This window comes from Sturnira hondurensis, unplaced genomic scaffold (genome assembly GCF_014824575.4).
Source record: "Sturnira hondurensis isolate 20B ecotype Veracruz unplaced genomic scaffold, ASM1482457v3 Scaffold0015596, whole genome shotgun sequence".
In the NCBI taxonomy this organism is placed as follows: domain Eukaryota; kingdom Metazoa; phylum Chordata; class Mammalia; order Chiroptera; family Phyllostomidae; genus Sturnira; species Sturnira hondurensis.
This window is the reverse complement of record NW_028088227.1, coordinates 10639985-10664202: the sequence shown is the minus strand read 5'-3', so window position 1 is coordinate 10664202 and position 24218 is coordinate 10639985. Positions and strand designations below refer to the sequence as shown.

General features: G+C 39.9%; 1 protein-coding gene, 1 long non-coding RNA gene and 1 pseudogene across 2 annotated transcripts in view; 1 reads left to right on the top strand and 2 right to left on the bottom strand.

The window, feature by feature from the left end:
* Positions 1–1189: 1189 nt before the first annotated feature.
* On the bottom strand, positions 1190–14003 carry LOC119000147 (uncharacterized). The gene is made up of 3 exons (XR_005069252.1): positions 13992–14003; positions 2298–2306; positions 1190–1462 (listed from the first exon to the last, which is right to left on the bottom strand). It is a non-coding gene; the product is annotated as an uncharacterized LOC119000147 (long non-coding RNA).
* LOC119000145 (MICOS complex subunit MIC26-like) lies at positions 2221–3325 on the bottom strand (annotated as a pseudogene).
* Positions 3724–24218, top strand: part of OSTM1 (osteoclastogenesis associated transmembrane protein 1) — a 32160-nt gene continuing 11665 nt past the window's right edge. The window contains exons 1-3 of the mRNA XM_037064990.1: positions 3724–4217; positions 10499–10613; positions 23868–23965. Of these exons, the coding sequence (XP_036920885.1) occupies positions 3825–4217; positions 10499–10613; positions 23868–23965 (606 nt within the window). The 5' untranslated portion in view covers positions 3724–3824. The remainder of the gene's footprint in view (positions 4218–10498; positions 10614–23867; positions 23966–24218) is intronic.

Sequence of the window (24218 nt, the reverse complement as noted above, 5' to 3'; positions counted from 1 at the left end):
AAATGAGACTGGACACAGGAGTGAATACATGAGACTCTGCAAAGTGTTATAAATGAACAATATTATTTATACATTTCATGTATTTGGGTCATTCTAGTCAGGCATACAAAGTTTATAAGCATTAGAAATTAATTCACTGCATTTTTGCATATTAAATAGTTAGAAAAATGAAAGTATAAGTTTTGGCCCTGGCCAGGTAGCTCAGTTGGTTAGAGCACTGCCCCGATACGCCAACGTTGTGGGTTCAATCTCCAGTCAGGGCACATACAAGAAGCAACCAATGAATGCATAAATAAGTGGAACAACAAATTGATATTTCTCTTTCTTCTTCTCTATAAAAATCAGTAAATAAAAAAGAAAGTATAAGTTTCCACTGATGTATCAAAGGAAAAAACACGTAAAGCAGATGTACATTTGCACTATATAAACTCTATTTGCACTATTTGCACTGTATATCGAGTGCCTACTATGTCCACAGTACCAGGCTACTTGGAGGAAACAGATTGTAAAGCAGGAGAAGAAAGGCATAAAAAGGAGTTGTAGCCTCTACAAAACAAGAGAAGGATATTGTGGGAGTCAGGGAGCATTGCGAGTGAGGTAAGAAGGGTTTCCATAGAGAGAAGGGGGCAGCAGTGACTGGGAGTTTGCTTACATTCAGAGGGATTGCTCAAACAAGTAATATAGTAAGAATAATGGGAATCCGGTTTTTCCACTGCTGGAGAAGGGAGTTACAAATATGAAAAGAGAGAAAAGTAGAATGAACTCTGTAGTGTTAGATCAGAACTAGCAATAACAGTGACTGGAAATACACATAGATATAAAAGTAAATGTAAATGTGTATATATTTATGTATATGCACACATATACCCATGTATTTTTGTGTCTATTTTCCTTGGCTCTGTCCACTGAAAAGGCTTAGTAGTAGAGGCACCCCAGTAATGTCCATACATAGTGCCTAGGTGGTGGCTTCTTAATATCATTCTTCATTAAAAAACAAACAGAAAACCAGGAATCCTTAGAGAAATACCTGCTTCCACCACTGGGGCAGGAAGAGTGCAAGTTTAGCCCGAGTCATTTACTTTCTTGTGCTAGAAAGTAAAGATGTGCTTGAAGAATGATGGGGACATAACAAGAACATACAGAAATCAGCTTGAACAGGCTCCCAGTGGCCAAACCTGGGACAATTTAGTTTTTTGGTAACAAAAATGAAGCAAAACATAGCCATCACAAGGATATTTAGGAACTCAAAACAATATCCAAACAGATTGGGTAAAAAGTAACTCTATGGCCCCTCAGAAACATAAATTATACCATAAGCTTGGGGCGGACACTGGCCCGCAGTGGATGGATGAGATAAGATAAGTTCACACATACTACCGAGTCCTGTGGAGGAAAAGAGACGGCAGGGCTACTGTCTCAAGGGGAGAGCTCCCTGACCCTTGTCTTGACAGGCTTTTATTGGCTTTCTAATAGCATACATCATAGAAGGCTTTCATTCATTATACTTAGGTTTGTTTTAGGTAATCACTTTTTACAGATAACAATGGAATGGATGTTACTATTTCTTACAGATTAACAAGGAAAAAATGTTGCAAATGCAAGGGAATGATAAGAGTAACAGGTCTGGTTACACTCCAGTCCCTGGGAGAATTAGCACAGATTTCAGGAAGTTACTCTAAAGTTGTGCAGCAAGGGCTTTCTGCCGGAACTCAGGGTGAGAGAGTTTTAGCAAGAGCAAGTTACAAAGCAGCCTAGGTATAATGCAGGCCTGATTTCCCACGGGGGAACTTCTTCATGGGCGTGGTCCTGGGTGCCAACTTGCCCCCCAACTGGTTTTCCACGTGGGTGCTGAGCTACATTTCCATGTCTCCTGAAGCAGTTCCCTACAGAAGCTGAATAAAAGTATAGTAACTCTGCAATTTACAAGGCAAAAATAAAAACTGGATGACACAACAGCTGAGAAATAATTTTCTATCAAACTTGTCAGAGAACCATAGTGCAGGTCATTAGCTTAAATTCTTTTTATAGCCCAGCAGTGGTATCAGGATGTTTTCGAGAGTGTCCCCTACTATTGCCTTGAACTTGTCAGAAACTGGATGGGAGCTTGAAGTTGAATGAATTTTCCAGGTTTTTGTACTGGATGCAAATTTGTGCTGTACCCCTGGAACCCCTTCCCAAGTAAACCTGCAGGTTAGCCACCCTTGGACCATACTATGGAGAGAATGTATTCCTGTACTGTTCATCACAGCATCACTAGCCAGATGGGGCTATGTACAGCTAACTAAATTAATTTAAACATTCAGTTTCTTGGTAGCAGTAGCCACATTACAAGTGCTCATCAGCCACATGTGGCTTGTGGCTACTGTATTAGACAAAACAGATATAGAATCTATCATTACAATAAGTCATCGGACAGCACTGATGTAAGCAGTTTAGTGTGTGTTTTTTTTCTGAAGAAGAGAGCCAGTTTATTACATTCAATACTGACTTCTCTGTAATTTTCTGTAGAAATACTGGTTTATTGTACTGAGTTTCCAATGTTCACCTATAACTGGTTAAAATGGACAGAGTGTGGGGTATTCCACTTATTTTCAGGTAAATTCTTCACATATCCTGGCTTCTGAAAGTTCTCCTTCCACAAATCTTTTACAACTATATACCCTGGTAAACCCCAGTCATAATTTCTTTTCAGTGACCTAGCCCAATGCGATGGCTTGTTGTGGATAGTAAGGAGAGGCAGCTAATCCCGCGAACACAGGATGCATTAGCTTGTTTGTTTTGAACCTGTAGCCAAAGTAGTCCAACAACTCTAGCAAAAGCAGCAACACCAAATCTGGGGAAAACCCCAGGAAGTACGTTTGGGTGATAGTCACAGCTGTATAACCATCACCGAAGCAAACTTTGCATCTTGGACTCGGTTTGGGAGTACCGTTCCTGACACCAGCTTTTAAATGGCTCGCAATACTGTCGGAGATGTGAGATGCTTTCTTCAAGTTTGAGTCCTTGGCTCTTCCACTTATTTAGGAACGAAGTAGAATGAAAGCTCATTAACAATCACAGTGTTGTGGAGTCCCTTTCCTGTGATGCACAGACTGTGGTGAAATACTTAGGGTGGTCAGTTCCAGGGATCTCTGAATTGCCTTGAACATATCGCTGGCAGCGGCGGCTCTTGCAGGTCCGTGTTTGTTTGTTTTTTGTTTGTTTGTTTTTTAAAGCTTGGAAGCCTACTAGACTACGCTACCAAAAGTAATCAACAGACGTTTTTACTCGTTCTGAACTGGATGGCGGTAAAATTATGTTAAGAAACACCAAGCAAAAAAATCTGCAAAGGCCCAGCGGCCTTAGGGAATTCACTCGTGATTCCCACAAGTCCGCCTTTCTGCGGCGTGACTTATAGAGCGCAGGCAATTCTCAAACCGGGGGCGGGGGGGTGGTGATAGAGAGCCAATACCCGGGAGATTTGATTGTTCGAAGAGTGGACGCCTGTTTCCACAGGGCAGGGGAGGCTCGGTTGGGTGGCCCAGTCAGACACCACCCAGCACCCGACTCTTGCGCACCCCTCTGGCAACTGCCTGACAAGGGTTGTGGTCCCGAGGCCGCTGAAGTGTGCGTCCTCCAGGACGTGCGCCGGCCCGCGGACCCGGAGAGGCTCTCGGTAGCCAATGGGACCCGGCGCCGCGCGCCGGGGGCGGGGCAATGACGCACACACCTCGTGACTCCACTTGCGGCCTGCACTTCGAAGAAGCCGGAAGCAGTGGTGGTCTGCGGCGCCGGCTGGAGGTGGGGAAGTGCTGGTGAACGCCCTCGGATGTGTGCACTCTGCGATGGAGTCCGACACGGGGCGGAGGTCGTGGCTACTGCCGCCGATACTGCTGGTGCCCCTGATGTGGTCGGGGCTGGCTCTGGGCACGCTCGCATTGGACAGCAACCCCCACCGGGTCTTGTACGACCTCCTGTCGGAGCGGCAGTTGCTGATGGTGGAGGACTTGTCTCTGACCCTCCTGCAGGGAGGAAGGCTAGGGCCACAGTCTCTACCCCCGGACCTGCCGGATCTGGACCCTGAGTGCAGGGAGTTGCTTCTGGACTTTGCCAACAGCAGCGCAGAGCTGACCGGGTGTCTGGTGCGCGGTGCTCGGCCGGTGCGCCTCTGTCAGACCTGCTACCCTCTGTTCCAACAGGTCGCCAGCAAGATGGACAACATCAGCCGAGCCGTGCAGGTTGGTAGAGGAGCATAGCCGGCAACTCTGGCGTGGAGGGTTGGGAAAGGAGGAGTACGTGATCGTGGTTAACTTGCGGTGGAGCTGTTTCCCCATCTGTAACAAAAAGGGGTTGGGCTAGGACTGTAGAGTTTGGGCATCAAAAAGTGGGTGGCCTTGGGGTTTGAATTTTTACCTTGGTGGCGCTGTCGGACAGCCTCTTAGTTCATACTATTTACAGATAGATAGGACTAGTTTTCTTGGGGCTTCTCCATCCCTAGCCCTACCCTTTCTTTCCTTCCCCCCTTTAACCCCTCTCCCCAAACTTCACCACAGCTTCGTTGTACTTCCATCTGGAGTTCCCAGAAAGGACCCTTTCCTGAAATTCCGTGTAGGGTGGGGAAGCTGTATGTGGTAGTGGTTAGGACCTTGAGCTTTGTATCCAGAAATGTTCAGATCCACCACTGTCTGGAAGTTTGACCTCGAATTATCTTAATCTTAATTTCTTCCTATTATCAGTATACTCTCAGCAGGTTGCATACTCTGTGCTGTTTTTCTCATCTGTAAGATGGAGACAAAAGGAATTCTTAGAAAATTGGAACATAGTAATGGTTCTTAGTAAACGGGAGCTAAAATATTAGGAAACGGTAAAAATACCTATTGCACCCCCCTCCCCCCCAGCCCATTCTTGGCACTCTTAGGGCTGTTTTGGTCATGTGGTAGGTGCCATGAAGGACTTAAGAAAATATATGTTCCTGCTCCTAGGATCCTTATAGATCTAGAATAGGAAGGGAATAATGTCAAGTCTGGTGGGAGTCACGAGGTGTGGGCCAGAGTTGCCTTGTGAAGGGAAAACATGAATAACTTTGGAATTGTGGAGTGGGGAAGTTTCTCTCTTGTTGAGAGTACAAGCAGTCTCATGAAAGTGTGGTTGGAATTATTTTAAAAATCATAATTGGACAGAATACAGACTTGTATATAGTTAAATTTTGCTTTAAGTCAGCTTGCTATTACATAATATAAACCTATTTTTTTTTACATAAAGAAGGGATTTATTTGCATTAAATGATTCCTGTGGTCAGTCTTTCTGTAAAGAGCTAGTTTTCAATATAGTTTAAGTAATGGAGGCTTACATGCAGTATTTTCGAGGCATAATTCTATTGGATATAGCAAGGGATACACACACCTTACTATGATTTAAAAATAAAGACCTCACTAGTTGTCCCTGTCAACTATAGCAGGGTGTTATTAAATGGCATCATATTCTGTTTTGAGCAAAAGTGAGTTGTTTGTGGCCAGAATGACTGTAATTATGATGCAAAGCTTAGGTTTTTTGAGGCAGCAAAAACTTTTCACATTTGTATAGATACTGTGGAATTAAGAAGTTAAAAAATTATTGCAAACTCTTGGGTGATTATGGACATCATCCAATCTCTTTAAAAATTTCCACACGAATTCCCCTTCCTAGAGTGGAAGTGGCAGAAACTTCCTTCTCCTTTGTGCCTCTCAGACTCTACCAGTGATCTGGGACCTGGCTCTCCTCACCCTTGTGTTAAAGAAAGGGATAAAGAGATACAAAGAGGCAGAAAAACCCTTTTCCCAATGTGCCTTTTTTCTCCAACTCATTCTATACTTTGGTCTCTTTTCCTTCCTCTCCTTAGAGTTGGATGTGGTATATTAGCTCAAACGTATGATTTCTACAGTTCTGAGGCACTTAATGTATTTAATAGGCATTTTTTGAATTGGTTTGGGTATTGAACCATAATGTATAATATGAATATATTGAAAATGCATTCTGAGTTTCTTAGGAGTGAACTTGCAGGAATCAGTGTTTTTTGTGTTTGGGACTAAGATGGTTTTTTCCTCCAGAGTAATGTATTTTCTCTGACTCACATAGACTTAGTCTTTCATTTAGATTAGTTTAATCAGTAAGCACATGCTATTCATAAATATTGGGCTGGTAAAAGGATGTAGAAGGAAAAAGGAAGATTGGGTTTAGGCCTCAAACTGTTAGTATATTTTGGAAAAATAAACCTATATTGATAAAAATAAAATAAAAAACATCAATATTAATGTATAAATTGTACTAGCAATTTAGAGCAAAAGGGTGAAGGATAAGCTGAATTAAAAAGGAGAGCAAGATGGGGTTAATCAAAGAAAATCTACAAGCTGAATTTTGAACAAAACATACTTTCTCACCTCTTTAGAGTCAATCCATGTCCATGGCTTGATTCACAGAAGAGAGGAGTGTAACAATGAGAAAAAAAATCAAAGTTAGAAATTAGCAGGCTATTTCACTGGTACAGCAAGTTAATTCATTTAATCACAATAGAATTATATGATGATAATTCTGTTTTCTTGTTACTTTCTCTCTGAATTACTGGATCAAGGATCACCTATAGTTTTATTATCTTAAGGTAATAAACCTGAAGGTAGAAGTGATGGATTCCCCCTTCTTTAGTTACACTTTCTTCTTTTAGTTTAAACTGGTGGGAAGAAATGGGTAGATTTCAGAAATACTTAGGAGATAAAGTTTACAAGGCTTGGTAGTTAATTGAATGTGGAGAGCGAAGGAAAGGAAATAATGATTTACTGTATTTTAATAATAAAAGCTTAGTGAATAGGGTTGCCATTTACCCAAGTGGAGGGAGGAACCTTTTTGGTGGGGGGAATATCATGAACCTGATTTTGAGGTGTTTATGATACATAAAGTGGAGATAATGCATGAGTGATAGGATACATATGTCTTAGAGACCTGGATTTGAGATAATATGTTTGGGAGTGGTCAGATTAGAAAGTAGTGTTTGAAACCGTGGCATGATGAGTATACTTGATAAATGAGTAAGGCATGCTAAGAGTTGAAGACTTAGGTAGAGAATAAAGTTTCAAAGAAGACTGAAAAAGAAGAGTCTGAAAGATAAAGAAAAATTTGAGTGTAGTATCCTGCAAATAAAAGAAAAGGGAAGGGTTGGTTATTTGTGTCAAATCCTGGTGAGGACTGGAAGTGCATCTGTCAACATTATCATTATTGGTGCCACAGCCAAAGTAATTGTGATGGAGTGCTTGGGTGAAAGCAAGATTAAAGTGGGTTAGATAGAATGGAAGATGAGGAAGTGGGAAGAGTAAATTTACACAACTGATGAAGAGTTTGACCTTGGAAAGGAGACAAGATATTCAGTAGGTCACTACAGAGGAATATGGGACTCAGCAGTTTTCTTTAATTTCTTACTGTTACTTTGTCCCTCCTTTCTCTGTCTCTTCTCCCCTACTTCCTTTCTTAAGATGGAGAGACCCGAACATGTTTAAATGCCCCTGGGAAGAGGATCCTATAGAGAAGGTGAAGATACAGGAGAGTGGAGAAAGTAAACAAGGTCAGTTTTCCTGAGAAGGCAGAATAAATGGGAATCTAGGACATCCACACAGAGATGAGCCTTTGACTTTCTACATTATAACAGGAGGGTAGAGGAGACATTGGGTGTAGAGGTAGTCAGCTCAGAGTTTCAGCTTGATAGCTTCTCTTTTCATTGTCAACTAGGAGGCCAGATAGTCTCTTGAGAGTAAAGGGTGAGAGGGATGTTGGAGTTTCAGGGAAAGTAAGGAAGATCGGAATAGAGGTTTTTAAAGAGGGGAGAATGAGCTGACAGCAAAGTGAGGAGTACAGTTTGGTATAATGGATTTATTGTGGAAATAGTCTGCTTGGTTTTTGGCTTTTTGCCATACAGACATGATGAAAGTGGATGGATGGGTTAATTGTAGTTAGGGTTCTGCAACATGGTTATGAGTATTTATTTGAGTATTAAGAATTTGAGTATTAAGAATTCAAAATTCTATAAACCAAGAACCAGTGTTGTTTTTTTTTAATCACATCCTACATGTTGGGAGCACAAAGATATAATACAAAGTTTCCATCCTGATAAGGAATATAGGCATACATAGGTGGATGTGATGCTTTAACAAACTGAGCCTCAGAGTGATTAAGTATCTTATCCAAAGCATTATAGTGGAAGAGGTTGGGTTTGAATCCAGAAGGATACGACTACCTATTTCAGAGAGTTGTTATAAGGAGTAAGTGACTCATACATTTGAAACGTTTAGAACCATCAGGTACTCAACAAGTACATGATCAATGGGATTATTCATCTCTTCCCTTCCATTTCCACAGTTGCCACCATCTTTATATCATAATTTAACTGTGGAAATGGTCTAATTAGTCTCTCTGCCTCCTCACCCTACATATTGTAACCTAGAGTCCAGTGTTCCCCAAACTGCTTTTCATGGCACTTTCCTCAGAAGTTTTTAAAGGTTTCCCACTATTGCCCTGACCAATGTGGCTCGGTTGATTGGAGCATGGTCCTGTAAACCGAAAGGTCACAGGTTCAGTTCCTGGTCAGAGCACAGGCCTATGCCCTGCGTGTTTGGTTTCCAGTTGGTGTGCATATGAGCACAGGCCTATGCCCTGCGTGTTTGGTTTCCAGTTGGTGTGCATATGAGAGGCAGCCAATCAATGTATCTCTCTCACATCAATACTTCTCTCCCTCCCTTCTCCTTTCTCTAAAATCAATAAGCATGTCCTTGGTTGAGAATTAAAAAACTTAACAAGTTTCCCACTGTCTCAATCTCATGACACTCAAGACTCTTAATAACCTCACCCTAAAATTGTCCCTCTAATGCCTATACTTTCACAGAGGTACACTCCTTTCTAGCTATATTAGCCTATTGAATACTCCCTGAATACCATGTAATGATTCCTCTTCCCTTTCTCAGTATAGGGTTTAGTTCAAATCTCATTTCCTCTAGGAACTCATCCTAATTTCTCCCAACTACACTGAAGTCTTCCTCAATTGAACTTTTCCACACATTGACCACTCATACAGACTAAGCTGCATTGATTTTTTAAAATAGCTAGTCATCTGCTTAGGAAGATTCAACTCCTGTGACTGATTACACATAGCCTATACTACCGACTTAGAGCACTTCAGGTTGGCAGCAAGGTAGCTAGGTGAAATAGCATGTATCAGTTACCTACTAGGTGCCAGACATTGTGCTAGGTGATTTTGTTATTTCAGGACTTGTGACTATGAAACTGAACCTCAGAGAGGTCACCTTAGCTTCCCAGGATGGCCAGCTAATGAATGAGGCTTGTCTGACTCCTTAGGCTATGCTCCAATATTTAAGAAGTGATGATGAAAATTTTCTGCTTTAGCTGATATTGCTCTGAAAGCAGTTTCAGGAAAGAGGCTTTCAAAATCTTTTATTTATTTAATTAACTGTTTTAAAAGCAGATATTTGTTCTGATGTATCTTTTAATGAGATGACAAAACTAAGCTGTAGAGAGGGTAACCATCCTAAAATGAGCATCAGAGATATTTCAAAGCAAGAATTCTGCTGTTAAGCCTGCCTTCCCTCTTTTTTCACCCCCGTATGGCTGATCAGTTCTTTTCTACAGTCATTAGTCTTTATCTTTTATTACTCATCACACTATTCCTTATGTTTATGTGTCTGGGGAGGTTCTTGAAGCCCCAGTGTTGATGGCAGTCTTTTTTACTTTTTTGTATCCTCAAAACACCAGGATTCTTTTAGTGCCTGGTAAGTAGAAGGAGTTAATTAACTTTGAAAGAATGAAGAGTCATCAGGACTTAGTTCCTTGCTTGGGGCAAAAGGGAAAGGAAACATTTAAAGACCAAATAATTTAGAAACTTGCACGTATTATTTGCATAGTTTGAGTTTCATTATTAAAATGATCTGTGGAAAGCATATTGTTTTATCTGGGTACAAAGTGGATATGTACCAAAAATTACCCAGGAGATGAAACTAATGTTTTGTGATCATTTATTCACCAGATTAAAAAAATCATGTAAATAATATATGATCATTGTAGAAAAACTTAGTATGAAAGATGCAAAATAAAATAAAAATCAGAGTATTTCCTTATTCATATATAACCACTGCTGCATTTTGTGAATAGCTTTCCATAATTTTTTCGTATGCACAAAAAGTAAAAAATATGACATACAAAATTTGGGCATAAGTTGTTGAGATTGTGCTATAGAAGCAGACACTTATTTAAAAAGCAAAGATTTTCTTCCTTTGCAGATAAACCTGGTATCAATAAATATTGTTTTATTACAATTGTTATTATTAATGAAATCATTATTTGAGTATATTAAATAATGTTAAAATGCTTAGAGTAAATATTTGAACTATCTCAAAATGTTTTTTTGTCTTAAGTTGTTGTTTAGAACTCTTAAAAATACTTAGGCTGTATTTTTCTTTTCTTTCTTGCTTTTTTTTTTTGGTTACAGAATACTTCTGAGAGTCATAGTTGTGCCAGAAGTCTCCTAATGGCGGATAGAATACAAATAGTTCTGATTCTGTCTGAGTTTTTTAATTCCACATGGCAGAAGGCAAATTGTGCAAGTAAGTAATTTTTTCATTTTCATGTTTCAGTTATGGTCCAGTAGTATAGATGTCAGATTTTATTTTAATGAACCTTGAAATCTTTGAATTTGTAGAATACTTTTTAGTACTGTATTTAAATGAACTGTGATTAGCATCATGGTTTATGAGTGGGAACTACTTGGGCAAATATGGAAAGGCAGAAAAGTGTAGCAGTTAATAGCATGTGCTTGGCAGTCACACAGATCTGGGTTTGATTCTAAACTCTGACACTTATCAGCCCTAATGTACTAGCTATAGGACAGGGGCCATGCCATTTTTTTTTTTCTTCCCACAGCAGACCAGAGTAGAGTCTTCCCTTCGCATGGCCAAATCTTGGTCTTTTGGGGCCTGATAAACTCTGTCGGCCTAACTATAATGACTCCCTGAGACGCCACTCCATCACAAAAGTGTGCAAAAACCCAGCGGGTGGCAGCTAGACTTGATATACTCTGGAATGTTTACTGAGTGGCTTCAGACCCAGCACTGGCACCGAGTTTGAACCTGTATCAGTCTGGTGCCTGCTACTCACCTTTGCCTGGTGACTCACTGAGAACATATCTGTGCAACTTGAGTATTACCAGAGGTGTTTTTAGCAACTGAGTCTAACAGGCAGCCAGCAGGTGGAGGCAGGTCATGGAGGACCTTGGGACTTTTGCTGACCTGTCTCTAGGCTTGGTACTGGTAAAACATCTTTGGTACACAGCTTGGACCTTCTAATGCACACCTGGCCCAGCAAACTGTGCAGCCACAAACTGTGGATCACTTTGTACCTCCAAACAGGTTGTCCAGGGCCAGTCATAGACAACATTTGACATTGTCCAGCACCAGAGTCCCTCCCAAGAAGCCCTAGGAACAACACACCCAGTGGCCATCTTCAGACACCATCAGAGCAGGGTCCAAGAAGTTTCACAAGCAGCATCTCCAAAGGGAGATTGCATCAGGTATCAGACCCCGCTGAGGTGAATTCAGCTTAGTGTGGTCAGCACTTCCAACTGCTGTTGGACAGCAGCTGATACACTGAGGTTGATTCTAATAGTCAGCCAGTTTGAGGATTAACCCCATGTGCAAATGGGAAAATAGCAATCAAGACTCAATCACAATAGGAAGGCCCACATAACCCATACAAAGGACATTTCTGGAGCTCTGGTGATTCCCAGCTCTGGTGATCAAGAAGACTGCAGCACTGGGTCTTTCAGGTCACCTACTACATAAGGCCACTCTACCAAGACTGGGAATCATAGCAGGTCTACCTAATGCATAGAAACAAACACCAAGAGACAGTCAAATAGGTATGACAAAGAAACATCCTTAAATGAAAGACCAGGAGAAATCTCCAGAAAAAGAGCTAAATGAAACAGAAGTAAGCAGTTTATCAGATATAGAATTCAAAAATGGTTATAAGGTTGCTCAAGAAACTTAGTGAGAACTACAGTAATATGAAAAAGGATATAGATACCACAAAAAAGAACCAGTTAGAAGTGAAAACTATAATATCTGAAATGAAGACTACATTGGAAGGAATAAACGGTAGGTTGTGTGAAGCAAAGGATTGAATCAGCAATTTGGAAGACAATGTAGAAGAAAACACACAATCAGAGCAGCAAAAAGAAAAGAGATTTTAAAAATGAGATAGTTTAAGGGACTTTTGGGACAACAGGAGAGCAAGGAATTGAGAACCTATTTGAAGAAACAATGACCGAAAAGTTCCCTAAACTTGTGAAAGAAATAGACACAAGTCCAAGAAGGTCAGAGAATTTTAAACAAGATGAGCCCAAAGAGACCTATACCAAGACATATGATAAATAAAATGCAAAGGCTAGTGAAAAGGACAGAGTCTTAAAAGCTGTAGACAAAGACAGTTATCTACCAGGGAGCTCCCATAAGACTTGTCAACTGATTTTCAACAGAAACATTTCAGGTTGAAAAAAATTGGCATGGAATATTCAGTGATGAAAAGCAAGGACTTACTGCCAAGACCACTTTATGCAGCAAAGCTAACATTTAAAATTGAAAGAAAAACAAAGATCTTCCCAGATTAAAAAAAAAGCAAAAGGAGTTTATTACCACCAAAGCAGCATGATGAAAAATGTTAAAGGACCTGCTTGAAGAAGAAGGAGAAGGGGAGGGGAGGAGGGGAACATAATTAAGAGAATAAAATAGCAGTATGTACCGATTAGTAATCACTTTAAATATAAAAGGCTTAAATGCTCCAATCAAAAGACATAAGATAGCTTATTGGAAAAGAAAAACAGACACATTAGTGTGCTGTCTGCAAGAGTCCCACCTCAGAATGAAATATACACACAAAAGTAAAGGTATAGAAAAAGGTATTTCATGCAAATGGAAAGGAAAAACAGCTGATGTAGCAGTGCTTATATCTGACAAAATAGACTTTAAAGCAAAGGCTATAGTAAGAGACAAAGAAGGACACAATGAGATAAAGGGAGCAATCCAACAAGAGGATATAACCCTTTTAAACATATTCACTCAACAAAGGAGCACCTAAATATGTAAAGCAAATTTTTAAACATATTCACTCAACAAAGGAGCACCTAAATATGTAAAGCAAATTTTTCTGGACATAGAGAGATTGACAGCAGTACAGTCCTAGTAGGAGATTTTAATACCCCATTGACATCAGTGGATGAATCTTCCAGACAGAAAATCAAGGAAGTGGTGGTCTTATATGACACATATCAGATGCATTTAATTGATATCTTCAGAGCATTTCACCCCAAAGCATACATTGTTTTCAAGCACATGTGGAAAATTTTCTAGGATAGACTACATGTTAAGACATAAAACAAGTCTCAATAAATTTAATAAAATTGAAATCATATTAAGCATCTTCTCCAACAATAATGGTGTGAAACTAGAAATCAATTGTAAGAAAAAAACTGAAAAACAAAAACCTGGAGGCTAACTAATATGTTTATTATGGATAAACAATGAGATCAAGGAACAAATCAAAGATACCTTGAAACAAATGGAAATGAGAACACAACAGTCCAAAATCTATGGGACAGAACAAAAGCAGTCCTAGAGGGAAGTTGATAGTATTACAGGCCTATCTCAAGAAACAAAAAAGTCTCAACCAATCTAACTTTACACTTCAAGGAACTTGAAAAAGAACTACAAACAAAACCCAAAGTAAGTAGAAAGAAGGAAATAATAAAAATCAGAGCAGAAATAAACAAAGTAAAAACTAGAAAAAATACAAAAGATCAATAAAACCAAAAGCTGATTCTTTGAAAAGATAAACAAGATTGACAAACCTTTAACCAGACTCATCAAGGAAAAAAAAAAGAGGACCCAAATAAATAAAATCAGAAATGAAAGAGAAGTACTAGCTGACACCAAAGGAATACAAAGGATTATAAGAAAATATTATGAGCAGCTATATGCCAAAAGTTGGACAATTTGGGAGAAAATTTTACCAAATATTTAAAAAACTAACACCTATCCTTTTCAAACTATTCCATAAACCCAAGAGATGGGAGGAATGAAAAACTCATTTATGAGGCCAGCAATGTCTTAATTCCAAAACCAGTTAAAGACACTACAAAAAAGAAAATGGTAGGCCTGTATCCCTGATAGACATACATACTAAAATCCTCAACAAAATATTAGCAAACTGGATCCAGCAATACATGTGATCAAGTGGGAATTATTCTTAGAATGAAAGGTTGGTACAGTAATGCAAATCAGTAAATGTGTGATACATTACATAAAACAAAATGAAGGATAAAAACCACATCATTATATCAATAGATTCAGAAAAAGCATTTGATAAAATCTGGCACCTATTTGTGATAAAACTCTCAGCAAGAGGGAACAGAGGGAACAGAACACAGTAAAGGCAAACCCACAGCCAACATCATACTCAATGGGCAAAAACCATAAGCATTTCCCTTAAGATTAGGAAGAAGATGTGATGTCCTCTTTTACTCCTCTTATTCAACTAATACTAGTCACGGGTATCAGACAAGAAGAAATAAAAGGCATCCAAATTGGAAAGGAAGAAGTGAGACTCATTATTTTTAGGTAACATGATACTGTATATAGAGAACCCTAAAAATTCCATCAAAAAACTATTAGAACTGATAAGTGAATTCAGTAAAGTAGCAGGATGCAAAATAAATACCCAGAGATCAGTTGCATTTTCATACACCAATTATGAACTCTCAGAAAGGGAAACTAAGCAAATGATATCATCCACGATTGCTTCAAAAATAATAAAATACCTAGGAATAAAGCTTTCATTTAGAATGGAAAAATAAACATGGAATTACATCAAAGTAAAAAGGGTTTGCACAGCAAAGGAAACTATCAACAAAATGAAAAGACAACCCACTGAATGGGAGAACATATTTGCCAGTGATAAATTTGATAAGAGGTTAACATCCAAAATTTATAAAGAACTTAAAAAACTCAACACCAAAACAAACAATTCAATTTAAAAAAGGTCAAAGGCCCTGGCCAGGTAGTTCAAAGGTTGGAGCATTATTCCATACGCCAAAATGTTGCAGGTTTGCTCCCCATTTGGGGCGTGTATAGGAGGCAACCAATTAATGTTTCTCTTTCACATCAATGTTTTTTTCTTTCCTTTTCCTCTCTCTCTATAATCAATAAACATTCTTTGTTGAGGATTAAAAAAATGGACAGAGGACCTGAGTAGATACTTCTCAAAAGAGGACACACAGATGGCCAGTAGACTTGAAAAGGTGTTCCATGTCATTAATAATTAGATAAATGATTAACCACAGTGAGGTATCACCTCACACCTGTCAGAATGGCTATCATAAAAAAATTAATAAACAATATATTGGTGAGGATGTGGAGAAAAGGGAACCCCCATGCACTATTGGTGGGAATGCAGATTGATACAGCCATTTGGGAAAGCACTTGGGAAAGCCTCAAAAAATAAAAAATGGAACTGCCTTATGACTCAGCAATTCCACTTCTGGGTCATAAGGCAGTTCCAAAGAAATTCAAAACACTAATGTGAAAGAATTTATGCAGCCCTGTGTTCATTGCAGCATTATTTACAATAGCCAAGATTTAGAAGCAGCCCAAGGGCTCATTTAGTATATGAGTGGATAAAAAATCAGTGGTGCACTGGCCAGGTGCATCAGTTGGCTTTAGCATCACCCAGTTCACCCAAACATTGTGGGTTTGGATTCTGGTTAGGGCATGTATGGGAGGCAGCCGATCAGTGTTTCTCACATTGATGTCTGTCTGTCTGTCTCTATGTGTGTGTGTCTCTCTTTATATATATCTCTATCTCTTTTTATCCCTCTCTGCCTCTCCTTCACTAAGAAATAAAAGCAATGGTACATTTACACAATGTAATACTTACTTGGCCATAAAAAAGAGGGAAGTTTTACATTTTGTTACAGCATAGATGGATCTGCAGAGCATTATGCTAAGTGAAATATGCTAGTCAGAGAAAGGCAAGTACCATATGATTTCACTCGTATGTGGAGTCTAATGAACAAAGTGAACTATCAAGCAAAACAAACAGTCCCATACACAGACAGGAATCAGCACCAGAAGGGCCCAATTTGCTTGTGGATAACAGGGGAAGTGACTGAATGTGGGATGTGAGCCAAGCAAGCAACACTGTTCCTTCTCTGACCCTTCCCCCAGATACAATGCCACAGCACAGCAACATGAGTTGCCCCACCCTGGTGAATACCTGAGACTCCAAAAACAGGTACCCCCAGACAAAGAAATATGTCCCCCCAAAAAAGAACAGATCAAAACTCAAAAAATAGAACTAAGGGACGAAGAGATAGCCAGCTTATCAGATGCCGAGTTTGATACACTGGTATTCAGGATGCTCACAGAAATGGTTGAGTGTGGTTGCAAAATGGAGGAAAAAGTGAAAGCTATGCAAAGTGAAATAAAGAAAAATATACAGAGAACCAACAGTGATGGAAAGGAAACTGGGACTCAAATCAATGATTTGGAGCAGAAGGAAGAAAGAAACATTCAATCAGAACCAAATGAAGAAACAAGAATTCAAAACAGTGAGGAGAGGCTGAGGAACCTCCAGGACAACCTTAAACATCCCAACATCCAAATCATAGGGGTGCTGGAAGGAGAAGAGGAAGAGCAAAAAAATTGAAAACTTATTTGGAAAAATAATGAAGGAGAACTTCCCCAATCTGGCAAAGGAAATAGACTTTAGGAAGTCCAAGAATCTTGGAGAAGTTGGAATTTCAAAGAAGTTGGACCCAAGGAAGCATACGCCAAGGCACATCATAATTAGATTACCAAAGATTAAAGATGAGAGAATCTTAAAAGCAGCAAGAGAAAAGGAGACAGTTACCTATGAAAAAGTTCCCATAAGATTATCGGATGATTTCTTGAAAGAAACCTTGCAGGCAAGAAGGGGATGGAAAGGAGTATTCCGAGGCATGAAAGGCAGGGGCCTACATCCAAGATTACTCTATCCAACAAAGGTTTCATTTAGAATGGAAGGGCAGACTTCCAGCTAAGATGGAGGGGTAGGTGGAAACACTGTGCCCCTCCCACAACTAAATTTAAAGACAGCAAAGTTTTAGAAAAAAAACACAGCCAAAACAGTGAAAATTGAACTCTACGGAAGTCCGACAACAATGAAACACCCAGCAAGACTGGTAAGGGGCGGAGTTGGCAGCGGAACCAGGTCGGGCTGGAAAGATCGTTCGGTCCAGACCGACACAGGAGTGGAGGTGGTTGGTGGATCCCAGGTGTGGGGTGGCAACGGGCGGACCCAGTGAGGGCACAGGGCAGCTGGCTGACTGCGGTCACACATTCGTGCGCAGATAAACCAAGTGAAGGAGCGAACAGTGAGATTACTTGGGCTAGGGCCCCAGCGACGGGAATTAGAGACTGAAAGCACCAACTGGAAAGACTCTCTGGGTTGAGGGGCTGGGAGAGGCTCCCAGGCTCACAGAGAGTTCATTGGAGAGACCCACAGGGCCCTGGAAAGTACATGAGCCCACATACCTGGGAACCAGCAGCAGAGGGGCCCAATTTGCTTGTGGGAAGCCACAGAGGGACAGAAATCTGAGAGAGAGCGGAGCGGAGCAAAGCGCCATTTTCCCCCCTCTCACCCCGCCCCCACATACAGTGTCACAACCCAGCAACTGGGTCGCCCTGCCCTAGTGAACACCTAAGGCTCTGTCCCTCATACATAACAGGTGTGAACAGACCATACATTATGACGCAAGAACAGCTCAAAGGCCCAGAGCCTATAATTCTAAGTGACCAAGAAATACCAAACTTTCAGATGCATAGTTCAAAATACTGGTGATCAGGATGTTCACAGAACTGGTTGATTTTAGGCACAAATTAGAGGAACATATGAAGGCTAAAGAGATTGAAATTAAGGAAAATGTACAGAAAACCGGTAGTGATGGAAAGGAAACTGGGACTCAAATCAAGAGAGTGGACCAGAAGGAAGAAAGAAACAACCAAACAGAAAAGAAGGAAGAAACAAAATTTCAGAAAAATGAGGAGAGGCTTAGGAACCTCCAGGACATCTTTAAACATTCCAACATCCGAATTATAGGGGTACCAGAAGGGGAAGAGGAACAGCCACAAGTGGAAAACTTATTTGAACAAATAATAAAGGAGAGCTTCCCCAGTCTGGCAAAGGAAATAGAATTCCAGGAAATCCAGGAAGCTCAGAGAGTCCCAAAGAAGTTGGACCCAAGAAGGAACACACCAAGGCACATCAGAATTACATTAGCCAAGATCAAAATGAAGGAGAGAATCCTAGAAGCAGCAAGAGATAAGGGGACAGTCACCTACAAAGGAGTTCCCATCAGACTGTCAGTGGATTTCTCAAAAGAGACCTTACAGGCAAGAAGGGGCTGGAAAGAAGTATTCCAAGTCATGAAATCCAAAGACCTACAGCCAAGATTGCTTTATCCAGCAAAGCTTTCATTTAGAATGGAAGGACAGATAAAGTGCTTCTCAGATAAGGTCAAGTTCAAGGAGTTCATCATCACCAAGCCCTTATTATATGAAATGTTAAAGGGACTTATATAAGAAAAAGAAGATGAAAAATATGAACAGTGAAAGGACAGCAAACTCACAGTTATCAACAACCACACCTAAAACAAAAGCAAACCAAGAGGACAGCTAGATTGGGAGTGGAAACATAGAAATGGAGATCACATGGAGGGTTAGCAACAGGGGAGTGGGAAGAGGAGAAGGAGGGAGAAGGTACAGAGAATAAGTAGCATAGATGGTAGGTAGAAAATAGACAGGGGGGAGGGTAGGAATACTATGGGAAATACAGAATCTAAAGAACTTGTGACACATGGACATGAATGAAAGGGGGGAATGGTGGGGGAGGGGTGTGCAGGGTGGAGGGGAGTGAAGGGGGGCAATGGGCCAACTGTAATGGCATAATCAAAAAAATATATTTAAAAAAGAAAAAAAAAGAATGGAAGGGCAGATAAAGTGCTGCCCAGGTAAGGTGACGTTAAAGGAGTTCATCATCACTAAGTTCTTATTATAGGAAATGTTAAAGAGACTTAGAAAAAGAAGATAATAAAAAATATGAGCAGTAAAATGACAACATACAACTATCAACAACTGAATCTAAAACAAAAACAAACTAAGCAAACAATAGAACAGGAACAGAATCAGAGAAATGGAGATCACATGGATCTTTAATACTAAACAATATGGAGTTCATTAAGTGTGGCACTTAAATGATAAAATGAGAAGAAGAAAAATTGCAAAGGAAGAACAAAAATTACTGATGTGTTTAAAAAATTTGTTTTTGTCTTTCTCTGACTGGCTTATTTCACTTAGAACAATATTTTTTAGGTCCATCCATACTGTTGCACATGGTAAAATTTTTTCTTTATTATGGCCAAGTAATATTCCATTGTATATGTGTACCACAACTGTTTTATTTACTTGTCTGTTGATGGGCACCTGGGTAGCTTCCATATCTTGGCTGTTGTAAAAAATGCTGCAGTGAGCACAGAATAACTCTTTCGAATTTGTATTTTGGATTTCTTCAGATATATTCCCAGACATGGGGTCACTGGGTAAAAAGGCTGTCAAAACTCAGTTTAAATTTTATTTGGTGTATTTTTTGAAGAGAGGAGAATATGTGATTATTTTAAGATTTTCATTAAAAATCTTTCATTTTTAATTTTTTGAGGTATCTCCATACTGCTTTCCACAGCAGCTGCACCAATTTGCATTCCTACCAAGAGTACACAAGGGTTTCCTTTCCTTCACATCTTCACTAACACTTGTTGGTTTTAGATTTATTAATGATGGACGTTCTGACAAGTGTGAGATGGTATTTCATTGTGGTTTTAATTTGCAGTTCTCTGATGATTAATGACGTTGAGCATCTTTTCATATGTGTACTGGCCATCTATATGTCCTCTTTGGAGAATTGTGTACTCAGGTCCTCTGCCCGTTTTTTTAATTGGATTTTTTTGTTTTTGTTGTTTTGGGGTGTATTTTTTGGTGTATGAATGCTTATACATTCCTTATCAGATGTATCCTTGGTGAGTATCTTCTCCCATTCAGTAGGTTGTCTTTTTATTTTGTTGATGGTTGTCTTGGCTGTGCAAAACCTTTTCAGTTTGATTTTACTTATATGTGGAATCTAAAGAATAAAATAAATGAGCAAACAAATTACAAGATTCATGGATGCAGAGAACAGACTGATGGTTGCCAGAGTGGGGAGTGGTTTAGGGACTGGGTGGGAAAGACGACGGGATTAATAAATACAAACTGATAGTTACTAATAATCATGGGGGTGAAAGTAAGGCATAGGGAATGTAGTCAGTAGTATTGTAATACTAAGTGTGGTGCCATGAGGGTATTGGGAATATTGGTGGTGAGGAGAACACTTTGCAAAATATATTATCTATGCTATACATGTGAAACTAATAAATAATATTGTATGTAAACTATAATTGAAAAATAAAATTAAAAAATTTGTTTTTAACTGAGACTTAACATGTGATCCAGTTTGTAAGATATGTCTTTTGATAGAAAAATGAATATTTGTCTTTCATGTAATTATATAATTAAAATCTTTTAAAATGAGTACCTGTTAGAATTTGAAAAAATATTATTAAAAATATAAAATACAAAAGCTAAAATATTGTTTTAAGGAATATTAAAATTAATACACTGCCCAAACCACATTTTCTTACTACTTGCTAGCTGTGGGTTGGCACCTAGTCTCTGCAGTTGTTAGAAACAGAGGCTAGAATCGTGCATTACCCCATCTCTTTTATATTTAGACTCCCTGTGCTTTGAATGATGTTAGTCTTGGTAGGCAGTGAATGTTTGGAAATTGATGGAGACTCAAAAGAAGTGTTAAGAGCTCAAGTCTTCCAATTCACATTACAGACCACATGGAGACTAGTTCTTGTGGTGAATTACTGGACTGCTAAGAAGTAGCAAAAAATTCTGTACAGAATTTTGAAACTCTTATCAGAAGTGGATTGTGGACATAAGGATAGCCCTAAAAAAGATTTTATTTATAGAATAAAAAGATTTTGTTTATAAAGATTTTATTTTAGAGAGATGAGAAGGTAGGTAGAGAGGCAGAGAAACATTGAGGTGTGGGAGATACATCCATCAGTTGCACACCCCCAGCTGAAAACCTGGCCCACCACCCAGGCATGTGCCCTGACTGGGAATCAAACTGGCAACCTTTTCATTCTGAGGTGGATGCTCAATCCACTGAGCCAAACCACTTAGGGTGGAATGTCATTTATGTAAGATTTTTAAAAACATGTAAAACAGTTGTTCCCCCCCCCCCCGCCCCGACTTTACTTGAAGCCTCTGTATCAGTATTTAAGGCAAAATTCCCACCAGCCTGTTTTTCTGATCTCCAAACTTGCACTAGATTAGGAAGAGCACATGAACAAATGATACCCTGTTAGATGCAACAAATGACCCATTAGAGAAGATGGGACGCGGAAGTACTAAATTTAACACAGAAAAGGATGATAAAGCATATGACTTCAGGTAAAAGTAATGCAGGATAAATGGCTTTATGCCTAAACAGCACTAAGAGTCACCCTACTAAGGCAGCATGTGATAGCTGATGTTCACAATAAAGACGTTGGCTGTCAAAAATCAGTTTAAATTTTATTTGGTGTATTATTTTAAATATATTATTTATTTATTTATTTTGAGATATTTTATTGATTATACCATTACAGTTGGCCCATTGCCCCCCTTCACTCCCCTCCACCCTGCACACCCCTCCCCCACCATTCCCCCCTTTCATTCATGTCCATGTGTCACAAGTTCTTTAGATTCTGTATTTCCCATAGTATTCCTACCCTCCCCCCTATCTATTTTCTACCTACCATCTATGCTATTTTCTGTGCCTTCTCCCCCCTTCTCCTCCTCCCACTCCCCTGTTGCTAACCCTCCATGTGTTCTTCATTTCTATGGTTCCACTCCTGATCTAGCTGTCCTCTTGGTTTGCTTTTGTTTTAGGTGTGGTTGTTAATAACTGTGAGTTTGCTGTCCTTTCACTGTTCATATTTTTCATCTTCTTTTTCTTATATAAGTCCCTTTAACATTTCATATAATAAGGGCTTGGTGATGATGAACTCCTTGAACTTGACCTTATCTGAGAAGCACTTTATCTGTCCTTCCATTCTAAATGAAAGCTTTGCTGGATAAAGCAATCTTGGCTGTAGGTCTTTGGATTTCATGACTTGGTATACTTCTTTCCAGCCCCTTCTTGCCTGTAAGGTCTCTTTTGAGAAATCCACTGACAGTCTGATGGGAACTCCTTTGTAGGTGACTGTCCCCTTATCTCTTGCTGCTTCTAGGATTCTCTCCTTCATTTTAATCTTGGCTAATGTAATTCTGATGTGCCTTGGTGTGTTCCTTCTTGGGTCCAACTTCTTTGGGACTCTCTGAGCTTCCTGGATTTCCTGGAATTCTATTTCCTTTGCCAGACTGGGGAAGCTCTCCTTTATTATTTGTTCAAATAAGTTTTCCACTTGTGGCTGTTCCTCTTCCCCTTCTGGTACCCCTATAATTCGGATGTTGGAATGTTTAAAGATGTCCTGGAGGTTCCTAAGCCTCTCCTCATTTTTCTGAAATTTTGTTTCTTCCTTCTTTTCTGTTTGGTTGTTTCTTTCTTCCTTCTGGTCCACTCTCTTGATTTGAGTCCCAGCTTCCTTTCCATCACTACTGGTTTTCTGTACATTTTCCTTCATTTCAATCACTTTAGCCTTCATATGTTCCTCTAATTTGTGACTATAATCAACCAGTTCTGTGAGCATCCTGATAAACAGTGTCTTGAACTGTGCGTCTGAGAGGCTGGCAATCTCTTGCTCGCTTAAGAGTTATCGGCTCTGGGGCTTTGAGTTCTTCTTGCGCCATCTTTTGGGCTGTTCGTGCCTGTTACATAGCAGGATTGTAGCCCTAGGTATTCACTAGGGCAGGGCGACCCAGTTGCTGGGTTGTGACACTGTATGTGGGGGCGGGGTCAAAGAGGAGCAATGGCATCCCGTCTGCTGTCTCCCACCGCGGCCCCCACAGGTGCTACAGCTGCCACCGTCAGCGGGGCCCATGCCAGGGCCCATGCGTTTTGTCCCACTGCACGCGAGTGTGCCACCGCCGTGAGCCCTCCACCACTGGGTTTGCCCTCTGGGGCCTGCGTGGTCCGTCTCACTGTGCACGAATGTGCGACCGTGGTCAGTCTGCCCCGCACCCCGACTGGTTCCGGGCCACCTGCACGCCTAGGTCAAGGGATCCTTCCTGCCCAACCCTGCTCTGCTGCTGGCTCCGCCCCTCTTACCGTCCCAGTAGAAGGGTTCGTTGTTGTCGGACTTCCGCATAATTCAATTTTCTGTTCTTTGGCTGTGTCTCCATTCCCCAAACCTTTGTTGTATTCAAACTTGGCTGTGGGAGAAGGCACAGCGTTTCCACCTATGCCTCCATCTTGGCGGAAGTCCTATTTGGTGTATTTTTTTAAAGAGAGGAGAATATGTGATTATTTTAAGATTTTCGTGAAATGCTTATGATAGAAAAAATAACCTGTTGAAACTAAAAGGGGCAAATTTCATGTATGTAGAAAATTCACTTATGTAGAACACGTCAAACTTGATTGAATAAAGAATTACTCTAGTATGAAAAAGAAGATGATAGCTTGAGAGAGAATTGATAATATATAATTGTTGCTTGATATATTAATATACTTTTTTTGGTCTTTTTTGACAGATTGTTTAACGAACAGAAGTGAAGAATTATCAAATAGCACATTAAACTTCCTCAATCAATTTAATAGCACCTTGACCTGCTTTGAGCATAACCTGCAGGTATTTTGTATATGATACTTGAAATTTAAATGCTGCCTTATACAAATGAATGATAAATAATTCCAATGCTTATGACATTAATTTTTGATATTTATACACACAATGTAGAGAAGTTAGCGGACCTAGATGTCCTAAGTTCTTCCATTACTAGCCCTTAGGCAAATCATGAAAATCTCAGTCTTCCATTTTGTAGGGTGGGGATAGTAAGATTTACCTGGCTTGCCTTCAGGTATTTTGTAGTGAGGATCTGATG